This window comes from Lemur catta, chromosome 12, assembly GCF_020740605.2.
Source record: "Lemur catta isolate mLemCat1 chromosome 12, mLemCat1.pri, whole genome shotgun sequence".
Lineage (NCBI taxonomy): Eukaryota > Metazoa > Chordata > Mammalia > Primates > Lemuridae > Lemur > Lemur catta.
In genome coordinates this window covers 49,029,831-49,052,361 of record NC_059139.1, presented here as the reverse complement: position 1 = coordinate 49,052,361, position 22,531 = coordinate 49,029,831, and the positions used below count along the sequence as shown (strand labels likewise).

At 44.7% G+C, this 22,531-nt stretch overlaps 1 protein-coding gene and 2 non-coding genes across 8 annotated transcripts; all 3 read left to right on the top strand.

Moving 5' to 3' along the window:
• The first annotated feature begins 1,730 nt into the window (after positions 1-1,730).
• Positions 1,731-13,698, top strand: ZBED3 (zinc finger BED-type containing 3). 6 transcript variants are annotated; one of them, XM_045566440.1, is made up of 3 exons: positions 1,731-1,743; positions 8,516-8,643; positions 9,684-13,698. In XM_045566440.1, the coding sequence occupies exon 3, from the start codon at positions 9,694-9,696 to the stop codon at positions 10,348-10,350; it is 657 nt and encodes a 218-aa protein (XP_045422396.1). In that variant the 5' UTR covers positions 1,731-1,743; positions 8,516-8,643; positions 9,684-9,693; the 3' UTR covers positions 10,351-13,698. The 6 variants fall into 6 exon arrangements, with proteins under 6 accessions (XP_045422396.1, XP_045422394.1, XP_045422392.1 ...); XM_045566438.1 differs by lacking the exon at positions 1,731-1,743 and adding an exon at positions 1,936-2,182; XM_045566436.1 differs by lacking the exon at positions 1,731-1,743 and adding an exon at positions 1,936-2,230.
• On the top strand, positions 6,378-6,515 carry LOC123648760. The gene has a single exon (XR_006738772.1). It is a non-coding gene; the product is annotated as a small nucleolar RNA SNORA47 (small nucleolar RNA).
• A 160-nt stretch (positions 13,699-13,858) lies between the features above and the next one.
• LOC123648689 lies at positions 13,859-13,965 on the top strand. Its single transcript, XR_006738715.1, has one exon. It is a non-coding gene; the product is annotated as a U6 spliceosomal RNA (small nuclear RNA).
• The last annotated feature ends 8,566 nt before the right edge of the window (positions 13,966-22,531 follow it).

Below are 22,531 nucleotides of genomic sequence, written 5' to 3'. Positions count from 1 at the left end.
TCACCTTGAACTCTTTTTTTTTTTTTTTTGAGACAGAGTCTCGCTTTGTTGCCCAGGCTAGAGCGAGTGCCGTGGCGTCAGCCTAGCTCAGAGCAACCTCAGACTCCTGGGCTCAAGCAATCCTACTGCCTCAGCTTCCCGAGTAGCTGGGACTACAGGCATGCGCCACCATGCCCAACTAATTTTTTCTATATAGATTTTTAGTTGGCCAGATAATTTCTTTCTTTTTTTTTTTTTTTTTTTTTTTTTTTTTAGTAGAGACGTGGTCTCGCTCTTGCTCAGGCTGGTCTCGAACTCCTGAGCTCAAGCAATCCACCCGCCTCGGCCTCCCAGAGTGCTAGGATTACAGACGTGAGCCACCGCGCCCCGGCTCACCTTGAACTTTTATCATATTTTTGTATTGGGAACATTTCAGACAAGACTGGGCATCTTCAGGGTGGTATGGCTGTACACTATACTGGGAACATTTCAAATTGTCCCTTCTAGCTATTTTGAAACGTACAATATATTGTTGTTAACTATAGTGACCCTACTGTGCTATCAAACACTAAAACCTATACCTTCTATCTAACTGTATGTTTGTCCCCATCAACCAACATCTCTTCATACCTCCTACACCTAGTATCATTCTACTCTCTACTCCATGAGATCCACTTTTTTTTCTTAGCTCTCACATGAGTGAGTACATGTGACATTTGTCTTTCTGCGCCTAGCTTACTTCACTTAATGACCTTCAGTTTCATCCCTGTTGCTGACAATGACAGGATTTCATTCTTTTTTGTGGCTGAATACTATTCTATTGTGCGTACGCACAATATTTTCTTTGTCTGTTTATCCACTGATGGACAACTTAGGTTGATTCCATACCTTTGCAGTGGCCAATAGTGCTGCAATAAACATAGGGGTGCACACATCCCTTTGATATACTGATTTCCTTTCCTTTGGATAAATACCAAGCAGTGGGATTGCTGGATCATACGGTAGTTCTATTTTTAGTTTTTTAAGAAGCCTACATACTGTTTTCCATCATGGTTATACCAATTTACATTCCCACCAACAGCATAGTCACTACTTTTCTTTTAATCAGATGTCCGCAGCTGTTAAGTGTCCTTTGGGCCAAATAGTTAACCTAATAGTTAACCTTCACATTGCAAAATTATCCCTTTGAAGACACCCAACCAGTTTCTTCTTCTGAAACCATTCTTGGAATGGTGAATTGTATTACTGTACCCAGTTAGTTCTTGTCTTCCTTTTAAGAGTATTATACAGCTCTGCTCATTGTCACATGATTTCCTAAGAGAAACCCCACCCATTAATAGTAGGCTTTAGCCAACAGAATGTGAACAGAATTGAGGTGTGCAGAATGTGAGTTTAAGAGCAGCATGTGTTAGCTGTGGCAGAAGACCTGATGGCTACATTTCCAGGAACTTGGCAAGCCACCTGTTCAACGTTTGTAGCTTGAAATCGGCCATGGTGGGAGTATTTACACCACAGAAATAGCAAACACTACAGAGTTGGTTTACCAGCACAGCAGTGAGCATGTCCCTGAAAAGTTGATCTTTCAGCCTGGAGCCCGGAATAATGAAAGCTGCAGGAACAGTGCCAGAGCCACCTGCAGCTGACGTCATTTGCTTCAGACCTGGACCTTTGCTATTGCAAACCGCTGAGATGCAGGGATCGTTTGTTACCTGAGCATTATCTAGCCAAAGCTGACACACCACGCCGGTGTTTTGGTGAACACCCGTGAGCGCTGCCTTTATCTGTCCAGACTTTGGTTGGGGGGATTTCTTCCAATTTGTGACGTCACATGCCTCGAGCCAGAAAGGATCCAAACCGCGCTCAGAGACTCGGGACGGGGGATCCAGGTCTTGGAAGGGTAACGCAAGCTCACGAAACAATAGTTACATTTTAAACAACACTAAGCTAGTGCGTCATTTTAAACCCCTGCTAAACACAAGCCTGTCACTCGCGGACCTGGGTGGCTTAAGAGCCACTGCCCCACCGCGTTCGCGGGAAGGCCACAAGCTTCGGTCCCCTCTGCACCCCCGGAGGCGTGAATTGGGCGCTGTGTCTTTAAGGGGGACGCGCGGAGGTTTCCCTCCGGGACAAAATGGAGCCGGGAGGGGCTGCGGCGATCCCGTTCCCGGCCCCCGCGGCCCCCGCCTCGCTCGGTGGGGCCTGGGTGAGTGCGGGCCGCGACACTCGCGGGGCCGGGACGGTGGGACGGCAGGTAAGCCGGCGACCGCCAGCGGGCCGCCCGCGGGGGCGCCGGGCGCGGGGACGCCCCTCGAGGCCGCCGGCGGTCGCGATTGTATTAATGAAAGGGGCACCGGGCCTGGGTCTGCGCAAAGGCCCCGCTTACGCTCTCTAGCACCTCGTTTCCGCGCCTTCCCTCAACCTCCCTTCAACAAGTTCTGCGGAATGTCGGAAACCGTGGCCGGCCGCCTGCTCTCCCTTTGTTACAGTTGCCCTACTGCAGGCTGGCTGTTAACCGTGCAAGTGCCGGCCCGTAGCGGGCTCTTTCTCGAGTTAGGACTTTCTTCACGTTTCCCGTTTAGGGCGGAAGAAACCGAATGCGAGCCAGATGTGCAAACCAGGTTCCCCACCCCCACCCATCAGGGTACTGGAACAAAAGAATGTTCTGGTCCTTTTGGAGCACACTGGAGCAGCTTGCTGTGATTTCTTACACTGACCCAGTGCCCGAAGCTGACCAAGCGAAGTTATTTTGACCTCCTTGAAAGCAAAAAATAAGTACTTGCCACTGCTTGAACTTCTAATTAGCCAAGACTGCAAAGATAAGGTGTTTAAGAGAAACTGTTGTAGAAAATAGCTTAATACATTGACATAATTGGGGTAATTATTTCCTGCTCTTTTTATTCATGAATTATTATTACACGTTTTGGGGCCAAGAATAGCTTGAGGCAACCGACAATACAAAGTATACGACAATGTATAAAAAGACCAAGAGCCAAAACCAGGTAGTTCGCAACTTAAAAATCTTTGAGTTACAAAAGCCTTCAGAGTAGGGCAGCTTTAAATCCCTTTAATTCATATTAAGTTATGCGTTTTTACAGGATAAAATGTATCACCGCCTTTCTTTTTAGGACCATATGTATTAAGTAATGCAGCCCTGAAGTAAAGGTCCACTTTAGAGCAGAACACTTTACAATTTTCATTTTTAAAAATGGGTTAATAGAGAGTGTGCTTCTCTGCCTTTTAGCTAATGGTAGAAATAGCTAACAGTTGGGCTTATGACATTTAGGGAACATCTCTGATTTACTAGTTAATTCTGTGGGTCCAGTACATTTTTTGTAGTCCATATATAACATTAAACTGACCATGTAGTAAGATACATAACCTTTTTCTAAGATTTTTCACACTTAACCCTTTATTCCCCAACTCAGGTATCCACATTTTACAGTTTGGAGGCATTGTTACTTGCCTTTTAATTTCATCTAGACCTTCAGCCTGATGATTTCAGACTAATTTTTCTAACTCTCTGGATCTGTTTATAAATAGAAACTGAAGACCTGGAACTTTATTTATTAGAGTCAAATATTAAACTGGGCACAGTGGCTAACACCTGTAATCCTAGCTACTCAGGAGGTTGAGGCAGGAGGATCAATTTAGCCTAGGAGTTTAAGGCTGCAGTGAGCTATGATGGCGCCACTGCACTCCAGCCTGGGTGACAGAGTGAGATCCTGTCTCATAAAAAAAAATAGAGTCAAGTACTAAATTGGTCATGGTGGCTCAGGCCTGTAATCCCAGCACTTTGGGAGGCCGAGATGGGAGGATCGCTTGAGGCCAGGAGTTGGAGACCAGCCTGGGCAACAGAGCAATACCCCATCTCTACAAAAACTTCTTAAAAATTTGCCCAGCGTGGTGACACACACCTGTAGTCCTAGCTACTTGGGAGGCTGAGGCAGGAGAATCACTTGAGCCCAGGAGTTCGAGGTTATAGTGAGCTATGATCTTGCTACTGCACTGCAGCCTGGGCAACAGAGGGAGATTCTATCTCTTTAAGAAAGAAAAAAAGGTAGAGTCAAAAACTAATGGTAATGTCTTTTGGAGTAGAACCCTGTGGGGTTTGGGAAGGGAACGGGATACTGAGTGGCATGAACTTTTGTGTTGGGGCCCCAAGGCCTCAGAACCAAGGAGCTGTCCCCTGCCCATCCTTCCCCAGTGTGGAGATCACAGGATGGATTCACCCTAATGAGTGAACACTGATCTGCCTTTTACCACAGGTATGGGAATTACTGTTGGAAGCATCACTTTCCCCACCAGTGAGCTTACCTAAGGCAGAGACTGTGTGGTGCTCCTCTTGGAATGCTCAACAGCAAGCACGTGCCTGAGCAGGTGCACCATGAGCATTTGAATCAACGAGTTAGCTGGAGTGAATGGATGTAAGAAAAATAATCACATCCATTGGCACCTTTCTGGAAGTTTAGGAAAATGTTTAAGGAAAAACTAAGGGAGCTCTTATTTTTCATTTTCTTCTTGTTAGCTAACCATGCAATTAATGATATGCATTTTTATTGGGTACTTGGTAAGGAAGAAATGCATATCACAGGGCCTCAGCTAATGAAACCTCCCATTATCTTCTTTTACCTGGGTGGTAAGCAACCTATTTTGCATGAAGATCAATTCAGGAAGGGAAAATAAATTTGGGGGGGTAGGGTCTTGGATCTGTTATTCTTTTTAGTTTGCATTTTGTATTCAAAAATCCCCAAGGGAATCCTTCCAACTTAGACAACCTACTCTACTGAATAATAGAACGTCAAAGAAAAAAATAACACCGCCTTTTAGCACTAAAATCTTAATGTGAGCGTGTCTGAGCAGTAAATATCCGTAGCTTATTTTTTGTTCAGGCCTTGACTTTATATAGCACTACAGAGTCCAAAACTGAGATCATTTGCCTTATCGAACTTCAGCCACCTGTTTATAGAGGCAAATACTTTTATCATTGCCCTTGACAGACGGGGAGATTGAGACTGAGGTGAGCAGGGGCTAAGAAACAGAGTCGGGTTCACATCATTTAATGCAGCATCCCAAGTGTCTACCCTGTGCCTGGGAGATGAACGTGATGAGCTCCTCTCCCATCACATCCTCCATCTCCTGTGGATACAAAATCTCCTGCTTGTACAGGGCGCAGCAAACCACCTGCCCACTGGATTTCCTCCAGGGCCAGATGGCAGCTTCTATGCCTGTAGATCTCTGAGCAGCCCAGCAGTGGGCTTCCCCATGGGAGTGTCCCCTCCAGCTCCATAGTTAATGCTGGGCTGGCCCTGCCTGAGGAACCAAGGGTTATTTTATAAAATTATTTTTTATTTATGTATATATCCTGCAGTATATACACTCTGCCTATATGCACGCACATAACCACATGCATGCTTTCTTAGTACCTCTTTTCTTTTGCTTTTGTGTTTACCTTTTCCCCTTCTCCCTCCTTTCACATCAGCTACCATTGCCTCAAACCATAGTATCTCCTTCTTTATTTTTCTTCATCTGTACCTATTCCTATACAGATCTGTACATTATTTAATAATAGTGGGATCATATTACACACTTTTCCACATCTTGCTTTGCTCCCTGAACAGTTACTCCAGAAATCCCTGTGGGACAGCAGACAGAGCTTCATTCCATCCTTTTTAATGACTGCACAATATTCCATGGTGTGGACGAGTATTCAGCCATTCACCTGCTGGCAGGCATTCCCTTGTTTCCAGTTTTTTGCCATTCTAAATGATGCTGTGATAAACATCCTAACGCATATGACATTTGTATTGATGCCTTTAGTTCTACAGAAGAAATCTCCAGGAGTGGAATCTCAGATTATTCCTATTTTTAATTAATACAGAAATTACCAGATTTCTCTCCTTAAAGCCATCCCGTCTTCACCAGTAATGCATGAATGTGCCCTTTTCTCTGCCTTCCTTCTTGTTTTGGCTGTTAGACCTCTTCATTTTTGTTAGTATGATGGATATAAAATGATATTTTATTGTTACTTTAATAGCATTTCTCTGAATATATGAGATGTCTTGCATCTTTTCACAAATTTCCTGGTCATTTGCATTTGTTCTTAGGTCACTTGGCTACTCATATTTCCATGTCTATTTTTCCATGGGGTTGTTTTTTTCTTGCCAGTTTTTAAGAGCTCTTTGTGTGTTATGGTTGTGGCTGAGGAGTCTGAAGACACTCACTTCAGACTCTTGCATCTTCCAAGCAAGATGATGGAATCTTCCCCTCTGCACTGTAGGGGCAGTTGAAATGAGCTCAGGGCTTGTTCAGCAGAACTAGGCAGGTATTATGACCTGTGGCCACGCTTTAGATACTAACTCTGAACAGAAGACCGTATTAAGCCAGAATATAGCTGAGTATGGAGGACTGAGAAGGTGAGGCAGTTCTGCACTGTGCTGCCTTCCACTGGTTAAGTCCTCCGAAAGTGAAGGGCTGCCCAGGCAGAGGATGTCCCTCTGCCACCCTCAGAGGGGCAGCGCTGTGCTGGCCGACATTTGTGGTGCTGCTTGTCCCTGGCTCAGGTGAGGCTTTGCACCAAGGGAAAAAGATTAAGATATCAAAATCATCCTTGTGCCCATAACAGATGGCCTTCACCTGTGTGACACTCCTCTGGGCATTCCAGATTTTAAAGAAACCCAGAGACAACTTTCAGGGAGGTAAAAAGTTCGACAGTGATGGGTCACCTCCGGCACTATTAGGGGCACATCAGTAATAATGACTTTCAGACTTGGGCACAGGTAAGAGAATCTGCAGGTTATGTGGAATTTTCAATCCCAGCTCAACAAAGCATATCAGAATGCAAAGCAATAGTCTTAGAGGAAAAGTTTACATCTCTTTTGATATATAAAATCAATCATAAGAATTCATTATAGTAATCACTCTACTTTTGTCTATGTCTAGTAATAAAAAGGGAACTCTGAGAAGATCACATTCAATGTAGAAGGAAATGGAATTCTAAAAAACGAAAAAAGAAGTATAGGAACAATTTTAGGTTAAGTTGGATAATTAAAAACATTTCTGGCTGGGTACGGTGGCTCACACCTGTAATCCTAGCACTCTGGGAGGCTGAGGCGGGAGGATTGCTTGAGGTCAGAAGTTTGAGACCAGCCTGAACAAGAATGAGACCCCCATCTCTACCAAAAATGGAAGAAAATTAGCTGGGCATGGTGGCACATGCCTGTAGTCCCAGCTACTCGGGAGGCTGAGGCAGGAGGATCACTTGAGCCCAGGAGTTAGGTTGCTGTGAGCTGTGATGACACCACTGTACTCTAGCCTGGGCAACAGAGTGAGACTGTGTCTGAAAAAAAAAACGTTTCTAAGACTAAAATCTTGTTCTGTTTACTAACTACAATGTTACATAACCAAAATATTTACTGACCATAAAAATGTTCCTCTTGAAGGAGGTTTGTAACTCCTCATCCCACCTACCTCTACTTTTGAGACTTCAGCAATTTAATAAATCTCTTGAGAGGAAATGTAGCTTTTAATTTCTTAAGACTTTTTAAGCTAATTAATCATCATGAATAACCATCATGAATAACTATTCTGATACATGCCTATGTGTCAGAAGACATGTAAATTGACTTTTATTAGAAGAGGCAAGGTACTTGTCTTTTTGGATGATTCTGGTAAATTTGTTATCTTTTTTTAAAATGAGAAATATGTTAAATGTCATGCCTGATCCCGAGTGGATTTGCTTGTTGGTGAAAAGATTAGGTTTAGAAAATTATGGTACAGTTATAACAAGACTATTAGCAATTGAATTAAACACTTACACTAAATGCTAGTGTTGTTACAGCAGCTTATTTTTCCTGTTCTCATCTTTGTTTTGATTCATTCCTCATTGTTTTCAACAAGACAGATTCCGGAACTTTATCATATTCACTGTTGCAGGTTCAAAACCTGATAGTATGCGCAGACATTGGCTGTCTCACTGTGCCTGGTCTTGGCCTTGATTTTGTCCCTGAGCTAAGTTCTCAGAAAAGCTTAATGAGTCTGTCATGTGTTCTCTTCTTACTGTTTTTCACTTTCAAAGCAAATTTGTCTAGAATCACACATTTGGTCCTTTGTGAACTTATTTCCTAAAGAATAAACTTCACCTTTTGCTATACTCCCTGTTTTGGGATAGATTATTGCAGTAGTGAGTTGTTTTCCTAATAGAAAAGACTTTGCAATGATAGTCATCGTATTATGTTTGGGTGCCTTTAACAAAGGGATATTGTGTTGGGAAAAAAAAAAAAAACACCATTTGTTTTATTTATTTTTCTCCCTTGGTTAAAAGTATTGAGCAAGCTTTGTATCTTGCAGATATGTAAAGGGGGATGTTGAGTTCAAAGAAAGCTAATTGTATTTGTTTTATGCCTTGGTATCTATAAAAGGGCCAGAAAAAATGAACACCAGAGAGACAAGGCACTAGTAGTATTTCTAGCATCTATCTTTAAGACTGTTTGAATGAATTTCTTTTACCTGGCTGCCTGTCCTCTGAATTTCCTCCTAGCATCCGTCAGACCTCAGCAGTCATGCTGCATGCAGTTTCTACTCCTCGCACTTGGGTTGGTTGGAAACCCTGAGGCAATGACAGGGACCTCCAAGGTCCTTGGGACATGCCCAACATCTCATTTAAAGGTAAAAGTTTAGTATGTTGCTTTGTATATTGCTGTTTCCTAAATGTGCATATTTCTAAAACATTTTAATGACTTTCAGTGCAAGCCAATTTTCTCATAAGCAGATTGTTTTTTATAATGATAAAAACAGATATTTTATCTTGAAAAAAGTACAGCCATTGAAAGCTTTTTCAAAGGCTGTTCACCACAAGCACTTCTGCCCCTGAAGTTTTTAAGAAACAAAATCTTCATTCTCAAAGCTTTATTTCTGCTCGTTTTGAAAGTGTGCTCTGCAACACTCAGAGAAGACTACAGAAGGGAGCCTCGCTCCTACTCTGAAGGGAAGACAGTAACTTTTTTTTTTTTAAGAAAGCAAAGGAAACTAGTTAAAACGAATATATAAATGCAGCACTTATGTAGCTAGTTCTTTCTGTTCCAGAAGCTTAGGCTCCCTCCACTAGTATGAATACTTGTTAGCCTGGAACCCGCTTGATTTTGAAGAGAATTCCTAGTGTAGGAAGGGCTAGGCATTTTTTTACTTTTTTTTTGTTTTTGAGACAGAGTGTCACTCTGTTGCCCGGGCTAGAGTGAGTGCCATGGCGTCAGCCTAGCTCACAGCAACCTCAAACTCCTGGGCTTAAGCGATCCTCCTGCCTCAGCCTCCCGAGTACCTGGGACTACAGGCATGTGCCACCATGCCCGGCTAATTTTTTCTATATATATTTTAGTTGGCCAGATAATTTATTTCTATTTTTTTAGTAGAGACGGGGTCTCGCTCAGGCTGGTCTCGAACTCCTGACCTCGAGCGATCCACCCGCCTCGACCTCCCAGAGGGCTAGGATTACAGGCGTGAGCCACCGCGCCCGGCCTTTTTTACTTTTTTTTCTGAGGAATCAATACTGAATAAGAAGGAAACCCAGACATCTACCCAAACTGACCATAGGATTTTTATCGGTAATAAAAGCGAGGGAGGCATGGTTTCTTCATAGGCTACCTGCAGCCACGGGAGGTGTGTGCAGTAACTATAACCATCATCTCCCCCTTCTTCCCGTGGGTATGCAGGCGCTGCAGAATGCGGAGTGAAGAGCTGGCGGGCACCATGGAGGAGAGCCGCGGGCCGAGTCCGGGGCTGGCGCCGGCTGCTCCCGGCCCGCTGGGGGCGCCGTACTCCGAGGCCTGGGGGTACTTCCATCTGGCGCCCGCGCGCCCGGGGCACCCGTCGGGCCACTGGGCCACGTGCCGCCTGTGCGGGGAGCGGGTGGGCCGCGGCCCGGGCTTCCACGCGGGGACGGCGGCGCTGTGGCGGCACCTGGAGAGCGCGCACCGGCGGGAGCTGGAGGGCAGCGGTGCCCATTGCCCGCCGCCCGCCGCGCCCTCCCCGCCGGCCCGCCCCGCCGAGGGCGACTGGGCGCGCCTGCTGGAGCAGATGGGCGCGCTGGCCGTGCGCGGCAGCCGGCGCGAGCGGGAGCTGGAGCGGCGCGCGGCGGCCGTGGAGCGGGGCGAGCGCGCCCTGGAGCGGCGGCGGCGGGCGCTGCAGGAGCAGGAGCGCGCCGTGGCCCAGGCGCGCCGCGAGCTGCAGGCCGAGCGGGAGGCCCTGCAGGCGCGGCTGCGCGAGGTGAGCCGCCGAGAGGGCGCGCTGGGCTGGGCCGCGGCCTCGCCACCCGCGCCTCTCAAAGACGACCCCGAGGGCGACAGGGACGGCCGTGTCATCACGAAGGTCCTCCTGTAGGAGTTTGGCTACTTCCGCCACCCCACGCCTGCGCTCCTCCAAGTGTGGGCTGCTGGCCAGGCCCCGCGCAGCCTCCCCTGGCTGGCACGGGATCCAGGCCCGCTGCCCGTGCTGACCCGGAAGCTCCGAATGTGGGCCCGCACCCCGGTGCTGGCCTTCGGTGTGAGATGCGCTTCGGAGGCCAGAGCAGAACCAGCAACGCGTCCTCGGTGGGGTCATCTTTAGTATCTGGGTGGCCTTTCGTGGGCAGGCGTGCAAGGGATGTGGTGGCACACGGGAAACCTGAGTGCTTCAGCAGCCCCATGAACCCAGATTACCCGGAGCCAAGGCCATTTAGGGCTGGTAACCTGAACCTGGTGACTTTGAAAGGACGGAAGCTGCTTTCCACACCTAAGACTTATCACCCTATGTGCCTATATGCCAGGTGGCCCAAGATGGAGGGTGCATGGCAATGAGGATAAAGCTGTTTACCCAAAGGAGTCTTACTCATTTCCTAATGCATAACCTGCCCAGCACCAAGTTCAGAAAAGGGGACCTTGAGTTTCTGTAACTGCTCTTTATCCCGTCATCGCTAGAGCTTCATGGGCCGTCCCAGAGAGCCCCTCGTTTTACTCCCCTCCTCCCACGTTGCCCAGCCAATACCAGGTGCTCTGTCTCACCGCAGCTATCTTGCCCTCGGTTCAGACCCAGTGCCAGGTGTGGTGCATTTCTCCTCTTTCAGTCATCACATCTGCTTCCTTGCCAGCAAGACATCGCCTCATCCCCTAGTCACTAGGAAGGGCAGTTCCTTCCCCAGGTCTTCACAGTCCTCACTTCTGGGCCAAAGGAGAAAGCATCCCTCCCACCTAAGGCCACGTCTTCCTGTCATGTCTTCATCCCATTCCTCTTCCTCATTTACTGGGTCTTTGCTCCAGTAGTATTCTTCCTCTCCATCTCATTCCCTCCCTTTCCTCAGGCTCTTCTCCCTGGGCAGTGCCCAGTCTCCCTTGTACTGAAAAGAAAGATTCAGCCCCAAAGGGTCAGGTAGTCCCTGCTGCCTACACTTCTCAGTTTTCACTCCTTCACTCCTGGTTAGCTTTCCATGCTACATGGGACACCTTTGAAGCCACCACAATCTCCTAATGACCAAATATGATGATTTATTTTCAGCCTTCATTTTGCTTAATCTTTCCCTTCTTGAAATTCCTTTCTTGGGAGGTGGACCATACTTTTACTCCAAAGAATTCTGTTTCCTATGTATACTGGTTCCCAGCTTTTCCTCCGTCCTCTTTTTTTCTCATTTTTTTATATTGATAAATTCCATGTATCCAGAAAAAGTTGAAAGGCTAGTACAATGAATACCCAGATACATCCCCTTTTCCCAGATTGAACAATTGTTAAGGTTTTGCCATATTTACTTTTCCTTCACCCCATGCATGGGTGTATATAATGACATTTCACCCTTAAATATTTCAGCATATATTTCCTAAGAAAAAGACATTGTTCTACATGATTGTAGTATGATTATCAGACCTAGGAATATAATCAAAAGCCTCTAATATAGCATCCTTAATCAAAATTCACTAATTGTCTCAAGAACATCTTTTTGTCTTTTTTTTTTTTTTAACCAAGCCCAATCAAAGTTCATACATTACCTTTGGTTATGACTCTTCAGTCTCTTTTAGTCTAGAACAACCCCCTTACATTTTTCCCCATGATACTCACTTTTTGAAGCATCCAGGCCAGCTGTCTTATGGAATGTCCTATATTCTGGATTTGTCTGATTGTTTCTTTGGGCCAATTTCTATGCTCTTGGCTCATTTCCCTGTAGAGCTACGATAACTTTTTCTGTGCCAGGGAATCCTGACTATCTCTAGCCCTCAGTGTTCTCCCTGGGACTGGTTCTTCATGTCCAACCCCCTGCTGCATGTCTCCACCTCTACTCGCATATCCCGCCTCTGAAATGGAAGGGGCAGCTCTATTTAACCCTGCATCCTGCCTCTCACCTGGTAACATTCACAGGGCTCTCCCAATGTATTAGGTACAGACCACACGCTTTGCGGGTATTCTCTCACTTTACTCTCACAGCGGCTCCGTGCTAATACTGTGCCTGCTTTGCAGCTAAGGAAACTAAGCTAGAGAGGGGTTAAGTATGAAAGCACAGCTGGGGAGCAGTAGAGGTAGGAGCCAAATGCAGTCAGGCTACCCCCGGACGCCATGTTCCTAGCTACTGTACTGCCTCCCGAGAGCTCTGCTTCCCTCGTTCCTGAAGCACCTCAGCTCTTTCCTTCTTAACTCCAGCTGACTAATTCCAGTTAGTGGAATTAACTGCAATTAGTAACATTAACATTTACTGAGTTCACTATGTGTCAGAGCTGTGCTTAATGCTTTACAAGAATAATGACCTGCCACGCAGCAACCTCATGACTTAGGTGCTGTGCCCACTTTGTAGATGAGACAGGTTCAGGGGAGTTAAACGTCTTCAGAGACACAGCTGCAAAGAGGCAGAGTGGGATTTGAACTCCAGTCTCACTAAATCCTAGGCACCTGCTCTACTGAGCCTATTGCTACAAAATATTGTAGCTGCCTGCCTTCTGATGCCACCTGCCAAGCTCAAGCCCCATTTATCATTCATCTGGGATTCATCCTTGCATCCTTGTCTTCCCCTGTCATCCCCTACCTGACACAAAACTTGGCCAAAGACAAGGAATGGTCCTGAGCCACCCCTCATTACTTGTATCACTTCCTGCTCCAGAGCCCCCAAGGTCACCCATCACCCACTTACTAGACTGCAAGCTTTGACTTTGTGGCCCAGCATTCAAGTTCCTCCCCCTCCCCAGTGCCATTCTTATTGTCCCCTGCCCTATGTACACTGTATGCCCCAGCCATACTGGGCTCTTCTTCCTGACATGTTCTGGTGTTAGCATTTCTGTGTCTCTTAAAAAGCCCCTTCAATCTCCGTGAGTACAAAAAACTCTACCGATTTTCTAAGAGCATGAAGCTTTCCTTGGTTTCTCATTTCAAGGCATTTCCTGACTTCTCTGGACTCACCATTTTGTATCTCACAGCCCTCGGAGCAGGCCATCTAGCATATGGCTATGTGGGTTTCTGTCTTATTTCCCCCGCCAGACCCTGAACCCTGGGGGGTAACTGATTCGTCCTCCCCCCACAATGCCTTGCATACAGTAGGTGCTCAAATATTTGAGGCAATGAACCGATTCAATGTGTTTTAAGTTTTTACAAGTTAGTGTTTCTGTAGTAATTCATTTATCTTTAATTCTTTGAGTGAAATTCATAACAAAAGCTTACAGAGAAATAACTAATAATTTTTTAAAGCTGTTTTGTCAATAAAGATTTAATTTAATAAGATTCAGTTTTGGGCTATTCAGCTATTGTAGCACGTGAAACTTTTGTTGTTGTTGTTGTTTTTTAATACAAGTAACACAAATGTATTGCCCCAGTCTAGGAAGAAGAGCAAAAAAAACCCAAAATCTAATCACCTTGATAAAACTGCTAACACTTTAACGTAGTGCTCTCTTTTGCAGCACATATATTAAAATTGGAACGACACAGAGAAGATCAGCATGGCCCCAGCGCAAGGATAACATGCAAATTCGTGAAGCATTCCATTTATTTTTTATCAAAAAGACACTTACACTAGAATGTTTATTGCAGCACAAGTCAATCACAATGATGTGGAATCAGCCCAAGTGCCCTTCAGTTCATGAGTGGATTAAAAAAATAAAACATGGTGTATGTACACTGTGGAGTACTACTCAGCCATAAAAAATGAATTAATTCCTTTTGCAACAATCTGGATGGAGCTAGAGACCATCCTCCTAAGTGAAACATCACAAGAATGGAAAAACAAACACCACATGTACTCACTATTAAATTGGAACTAACCAGTCAGCACTGGAAGTAAAACTCAACAGAAATGCAGGTGGGAGGCGGGTGGAGGGGATGGGTGAAATCATACCTAACAGGTACAATGTACACTATCTGGGTCATGGGAACACTTACAACTTTGACTTAAGCAGCACAAAAGCAACCCACATAACCAAAACATTTGTACCCCTGTAATATTCTGCAATAAATAAAAAAATTAAAAACAAAAACAAAATAAATAAACTCATAAAAACGTTTCAATGCATTTTATTTTGTTTTTTGCAATTTTTATATTATTGTAATAATATTATAAGTAATGTCTTCAGAGACATGGCTGTGAAGAAGCAGAGTGAGATTTGAACTTCACTCTTACTAAGTATTGGAATTTAATGTCGTCATGTGGATTTGTAAGTTGGGCTAAAAGATCTGAATTTGGACTTTTTAGAAGGAAGAAAAGACTATTAAGACCATTAAAATAAAGCAAAGATTTCGAGTCTTACTTAACCACTTTCTAGAAAGATGGCTTATGGGAGCCAGAGGCCCGTGCAGGAGACAGGAGAGAACAATCAGCCTGAGTGCTGGCTGTGGGAGTTAAGGGAAGAGGTTTTATCTTCTGCTTTATACACTTCTACACTGTTGTAACTTTTTATACTAAGCATGAATTATTTTTATAATAAAAAATAAAATTATCCTCCTTTTGCAAACAATCCTCTGTCAGCATTCAGCTTCCTTAAAGTAAAACCTCCAACACAAGCATGGATATAATCCTCACTTCCAGAAAAGCCTAGAAAGAAATGTAGCCCTTGTCCAATCCAAGGCCATTATTTGATAGATAAGGCAAGAGTCTTAGAGCGACTTGTCCACTCTCAGGAGACAGTGGCTGTGGCGAGCCACCTGGCGCCAACCTTCTCAACAGATACGCCACCTCTTTGGCCTTGAGGGCTCCTGCTTGCTCATCTGGCAACACACAAAGGCCATCAGCATCCTGATGTGAGCTAAGAGGAGGGATTTGAGAGTGCGGAAGTGGGTTCAGGTGATTGAATTGGCCTCTCACAGAGAGTTGCCACTGCTAATTGGTGAGCGTGACACACCTTGCCTGTTACCAGCAGGGTTTCCCGATTTCAGTGACTGGGCTTGCTGACAGCACCACCCATGCTGCCTCTGAGAGCCGTGCATGCATGGTGAGGTGGATGGCTGGAACTGGGATGCAGACTGTAACCCTGCGACTCAACTCCTTAATGACTGCTGTGGTGTAAAGTGAATGTCCACTTCTTGAGGTTGAAATCTGGCAGGGAGGAAGGAGTGGGAAAAGCAAGGTAAGGACCACCAAACTTGAAATGGCCAGGGCCCATCAAGCACCTAAGCTGTCATTTTGGAGGCTAGAGAGGAGTGTGGTATGGTATGGGCTGAGTTTCCACTTTAAATAGTTATCTATGTCCTTAATGTCTCAGAAGGATTCATAAACACTGAGTATTTTGTTTTGCTGCCATGGACTCGTTGAGGAAGTTTATCGCTAAAGGTTTGACCTTCTTACCTTTCAGCAACCTGAATCTGCTTCTTTGCCTATAAAAATGGATGAAGTGATCATTAAGGCACCTTTTAGTTCTAATATGCTATGATTACACAAAATACAGTAAAACATCAATCAACACTTTAGTGAATACAGTTGCTGTTTAACTGGATTTTGTTTACCGCAGATTTAGAAAAAAACGTTAAAAGTCACATATATGTACTTATGAAAAACAATGTATATCGAATAAGAAATTTGATATACCACTTAATACAACAGTATTAAGGTCCTAATTCTATCAGATTCACTACCTAGAACTGTAAACGTGTGCAGCAGTAAGCAGCACACTCCTGCACTATACTTCTTTCTGCCCTCGTAACACCCAGCAGGCAGGGCAGGTACAAATCCATGTTTGACAAATGAGGCCGCAGACTTCAAGAAGGTTGAGTGCCCTGCGGAAGGCCGCACAGCTGGTAAGTAGCAGACTGGAGCTAGAGCCCAATCCATGGGTCCCTTCATGTCTGTGGCCCAACAGCTGTGCTTCCTTGAAGGCCTCTCTCCCGGCCACCTCTTCAGCAGTGCTAGGACCTCTGGATCTTGTCCCAAGTGCTCTGCTAATACTTGGGTTGATACTGGCTACTTCCCACCATGAGCTCTGGGGTTGGGGATGAGCCAGCCAGCTTTCCCAGTAGTGAGGTTGGCCTTCCTATGAGTTTCCTGCTGCTGCTGTACCAGATTACCACAAATTTAGTAACTTAAAACAACACAAATTTATCTTATAGTTCGGCAGGTTAGGAGTCCAAAAGGGATCTCAAAAGTGTTGGCCAGCTGTGTTCCTTCTTGGGGGCTCTAGGAGACAATCTGGTTCTGCCTTTTCCAGCTTCTAGGGATGGCCCACATTCCTTGGCTTGTGTCCCCCTTGCAAGGGGCCAGTCGTGTCTTGCTCGCATTTCACTACTCTGCCTCCCTCTTCCACATTGAAAGGTGCTTCTCCTTAAAGTTACCTAGTGAGCAACCTAATTCTATCTACAGCTTTAATGCCCCCCTCCCCAACCCCACCATGTGACATTGACAGTTCCAGGTTTTGGCAGGGCTGGGGGATAGGAGAAAGGGATCTGCTTGATGGGCGAACCCTCTTCCCCAGAAATGAACACTTCAGTAGGGGTTCACCTGTCTCTCTGCCCAGTGCAAGGAATGCTCATAGACTTTTCTGGAACAGGTACCTGGAAGGTGGATGTCAGGGATGCCTGTGAAGGAAAATCAGAGGCCTCCACAGATCTGAGAATGTTTGTAAATGTGTGTGCTAAGATCTGTTTGACTAGGAAGGCTGCATGGTGGCGTGTGAGGAGTTAGTTGACCAAGCTTTTGGAGTCAGTTATGAATTAAAGTCTAAGTTTCCAACCACTGATGTTAAGGTGTCACCTAGGCAACCTCCTTAACCTTCCCGAAACCCAGTTTGTTCATCTGTAAAATGGGGATAATACATGCCTTACAGCAGTAGTCCTTTTTGGCACCAGGGACCAGTTTCATGGAAGACAATTTTCCCACAGGGGACGGCGTTGGCAGAGCTCAGGCAGTGGTGCAAGTGATGGGGAGTGGCTGTAAATATGCTCACTCAACCGCCACTCACCTCCTGCCATGCAGCCCCCCCAGTTCCTAAGTTTCATGGAAGACAGTTTTTCCACAGACAGGGGTGTGAGGGGCATGGCGGAGCTCTGCAGCCAGGTGCCTAACAGGCCATGGACCTGGGGTCTTGGGGACCACAGCCTTACAGGGTTGCTGTAAGGAGGAGGATATTATTTAGGGAAATTTGGACATATAGTTTGAACTCCATAACTATGACTTCTGTTTCTTTTATCTGAATGGGAGCTGAGACTAATCCTAAGGACCCCCCAGAAAGAGCAGGTTCCTTGGGAGAATTCCTGAGAGCAGCTACATGTAAGCCAGAAAGATTTGCCAAGTCATTCTCCTTCATGATAGAACTATTTTTCTATCAAAACACGAATTTCGGCCGGGTGTGGTGGCTCACACCTGTAATCCTAGCACTCTGGGAGGCCGAGGCGGGCGGATCGTTGGAGCTCAGGAGTTCGAGACCAGCCTGAGCAAGAGCGAGACCCTGTCTCTACTAAAAATAGAAAAGAAATTATATGGACAGCTAAAAATATATATAGAAAAAATTAGCCGGGCATGGTGGCGCATGCCTGTAGTCCCAGCTACTTGGGAGGCTGAGGCAGATGGATCGCTTAAACCCAGGAGTTTGAGGTTGCTGTGAGCTAGGCTGATGCCACGGCACTCATTCTAGCCTGGGCAACAGAGTGAGACTCTGTCTCAAAAAAAAAAAAAAAAAACCACGAATTTCACACTTTATTTGCCAAATGAGCTGTTTTAGTCAAGAATCAATATGACTTGTGACTACACAGTCATCTGATGACTCTCACAGTGAATATAGAAAAACCTATCCATGTAAGTGGTTTTCCCATCAAAGTAGTCACCTGGGACAACTAGTTATTCCCAAAATGCTTGAAACATTGCTGGAACTCCTCTGTGGCCATTGGAATCTCTAGCACATTCTTTAAAATGTCCTTAAGTTGGCAAATATTCATCTTTCCAGGATAAATTTGTTTTTTAAAAAGAGCTGCCAATTACTCAGAGGCCAGACTGGTGAATATGATTGATGATTAACCAGATTAACATTTCCAGTTAATAAGGTGAGATTATAATAAAACAATGATAATTATTTTAATGTGACTCATAAATTGGTCTTGATAGTGTTGTATATTAAGGTTAAGTAAAGGCAGTATGGTCATGGTAGAGATTAAAGCCCATTTTAGTTGGTTTATGATGTGAATGAATTCAGGTAGCACTGGGAGTCATTATATATTTAAATAGTATTAAATGTTTCTTTTTATGAAAATCTTAATTATGACATTCTCTGAAATCTGATTTCATAGTATTAAAATGAGGCTTTAAGGAAAAACATTAAATGGTAATGAAAGCTTTATTCTTTCAGTATATATTCTCATGGGCTTTTGGTCAAGATAAGTAATGATCAGATGAATGAGCTGGCAACCTTCCTGACCTCTGAAGTCTACTAGTAATTGGAAGCTAAGTAAAACCTTGTCACATGTTTAAATACACTTAATAATATTCCACCAGCTTCTCACTAACTGGCTTCTGTGTCCTGGGCAATGAAATACCATGGCATTTTAACAAGATGAAGAATTTCCAAAAAACCATTCTTACTCAGTAGAGACATTGTTTGCCTTCCTTCATGTTAACTTCCCCAACTGTGTCTGCTCTTCATCCTCCAGCGACTTTTTGATTTGCATTTTCTCCATCAACTCCAGTTTCCAATAACCTGATTCATGTTGCCTTTTTCCCCCTGTACAGTCATGCAGCACATAACAATGTTTTGGTCTACAACAGACTGCATGTACAACAGTGGTCCCATGAGATTATTCCGTATTTTGACTGCACCTTTTCTATGTTTAGATACACAACTGTGAATTGCCTATTCAGTACAGTAACATGCTGTACAGGTTTGCAGCCTAGGAGCTATAGTTATACTATATAGCCTAGGTGTGTATTAGGCTATACGGTCTACTCCACCTAGGTTTGTATGAATACACTGATGTTTGCACAACAAAATTGCCTAATGATGCATTTCTCAGAACACATCCCCATTGTTCAGCGACGCATGACTACTTCAATAACCTATCGCTCAGATTTAGACCCATAAAACCCAAATGTCTGAGCAGGCAGTTACTGTTACTCTCAGGTAATTAGAGGAGATACATAACTAAATGAGGGGCTGCAGTCTCAGGTCTATTTGTTGTCTATATGTCCAAAACTCTCAAAAACATGACTAAAACAATTTTGAAGGCAGCAGTCCCCTAAATAGGTCTGGTTTAGAGACATATCTGAAATTTTTTAATTTTTTTTTTTTTTTTTGAGACAGAGTTTCGCTCTGTTGCCTGGGCTAGAGTGAGTGCCGTGGCGTCAGCCTAGCTCACAGCAACCTCAAACTCCTGGGCTTAAGCGATCCTACTGCCTCAGCCTCCCGAGTAGCTGGGACTACAGGCATGTGCCACCACGCCCGGCTAATTTTTTTCTATGTATTTTTAGTTGTCTGGCTAATTTCTTTCTACTTTTAGTAGAAATGGGGTCTCGCTCTTGCTCAGGCTGGTCTCAAACTCCTGATCTCGAGCGATCCACCTGCCTCGGCCTCCCAGAGTGCTAGGATTACAGGCGTGAGCCACCGCGCCCGGCCTAAAAAATTTTAAAAACTCCACATCCCCCCCTCACCTCACTCCACCCCAAGAATATTTGCTTTAAAGTTCTGGAATGAACAGAAACTATTTTGGATTAATACTCTATTGGAAATATCAAGGGCTTCTTTTTATCACTTTGCCTTCATATTCTACCACATACTGTCTAAAAATAAATGAAAGCTCCATGAAAGGAGGCAGGGAGTCCTGTCTGTTTTGTTCACTGCTGTATCTCTAGTGCCTAGAACAGCGCCTGGCCTGTGTTAAGTGCTTCTTGGCAATTTGCTGAATTAATGTAAGCTGTTGAAAGATTTTTATATATCAGTATCTGAAATCTAGTTCTTGGAATTCTCCCTGTAGCTCTCCTGCTCCCACAGGGTATTGAGAGCCAGGGTTGGCCTGATAGATCTCCTATCATTTCTCCAGATGGCTCCACTTCCAAAGTCATAACATCCACTCCTCCTTTGAGGATGAAGGTCACGTACAATACCTTCTATCCTTTCTCACTGTCCACCATCTTACCAATCTCCTGCTCATTCTCCAGTATTGAGAAATCCAGCTCCTGGCTCAGTCTTCTTGCCCACACCTATCTCCTATCATCCCATTGGGGAATGAAGATGACCCACCCAACTTGCTAGCCTCACTGCTCTTCCCCTCTGACTTCAATGACACCATCTCCACTCCCAGGATTTTACTCCTACAACTGCACCCTAGTATTGACAGCATGAATAATGGTGCTAATAATCACTAACACCTGAGGGCTTATTATGTGCCAGACACTCTTCTCAGTGCCACACACACCTTATCTCATTTAATCTTCTCCAAAACCCCATGAAGACACTTGGGTACAGAGGTTTTAAATAAATTTTTAAAGGTCACTCAGCTCAGAAGTGGTGGGATTTTAATTTGAATCCAGTCAGCCTGTACTCTTAACCATCCCTCTGAGATGAAAAGAACCGAGACTGAAACCCCAGCCCTGCCAGTTGTCATACTTTTTGATCTCAAGCAAAATAAAAACCTCTCAAGACTCAGTTTTCTAATTCATAAAATAGTGGCCATAATAAAGCACATATATTAAGAGCTTAGTATGGTGTCTGACATACCACAAAGGTGCATTCCATCCATTCCACCAGCAAATGCTTGAGGCCCTCCCGAGCTCCAACCCTGCAGCAGGTGCTGAAGATACAGCAGAGAATAAGACAGGCAAGATCCTGCCTTGCAGTGTCTGCACAGCACTTGGTGGGTGCTCAATAAATACTTGAATCAAACCCTCAGGGAGGTCAAGCTACTCTCAAGGATGTCTCCAGCCTCCACTCTGCCTCTCTTCAATCAACCAGTTATTGTGCTACAAAGTAATCTATTGAGGGCCCTTTCCTGATTAAAATCCTTCAGTGGATTCCTCATTGCCTCAGAGATAAAATCTTTAATTTCTTAATTATGTAAATTTAACACAATAGGTGAGAATGCCCCCCCCTTTTGTGAGTGTATGAAAGCTTTTCTTCATATGAAACCTATTTGGAAGCTTGAATTGTAAACCAGATCGGTATAGACCAATTGTGGTTGAGAGCACGAGAACTGGAGTCACCAGTTTGGCATCCTGACCCCTCCCCACTCCCATCACGCACACACCCACACAGCTGCAACTCCTAAGGCAATACTACAGGTTCTGAGAGTTTGAAAATCTAATTGTAGGACACAGCTGATTTATGGTTATGAAATCAGTTGCTTCACAATTTACCCAACTCCCTGGTCCCCACTGATAATCTGGCAGTTACCTAGCTGATCATTCAATATCCATTGTCCCCCTTCTGCATCCCCTTCTGCTTTCTTCATGGCAACATGCTCAGCCCCAGGTGATGGTTCACGATTGGCTTAAGCCAACGGTTTCCTTCTACGCATGGGTAGCCATGCCACCTGGTTCTGGCTGATGACCCTAAAGGAGAAGTCAACTGTGAGAGCTTCCGAGTGTGTTTTTGTTTTCCTAATAAGAGAACTAACACTACGTGCTGCTCTTTCCCGTTTCTTCCTGTTTTAGATGTGAATATGATGTCTAGTTTAGAGTTTCAACAGTCATTTTCCAACTATGAGGCCATCAGCCAACACTAAGACTAGTGAAGCAGAGAGGCAGAAGACAAAGCCTGGCCCCTGAAACACAAAGACACATAGGTAAATACTGCCTCATTTTAAAGAATTCTAATGTATTTCCACTTTAAAGTCTGAAAAAGTAAAATGCAATGTTTGTTTTGAATTAAAGATTCAGGGCAGAGATATAAGTGATGCCCTACAAAACACAGCAGCCCACTTAGAACAAGATGCTGGGGAAAATACTTTCAACTGCTCCTGAGACCGTCTTCAGGTGTTGGGTCCAGAAGTGCTTTCTGGCTCTTTGCCAAGCATATTCCTCTGTCCTGCAACTTCACAGGACAGCCTTTGTACACAATCTCTGACACCTCCTGCTTTCCCTTGAGATTGCTATCTTCTTTTGCCTGCTCTTTGAAAATATGACAAATTAATAAATAATCTTTCACATGAAAAG

Excerpts from the sequence above, each read along its gene's own strand:
- ZBED3 (XM_045566440.1), top strand. The coding sequence starts at position 9,694 with ATGCGGAGTGAAGAGCTGGCGGGCACCATGGAGGAGAGCCGCGGGCCG.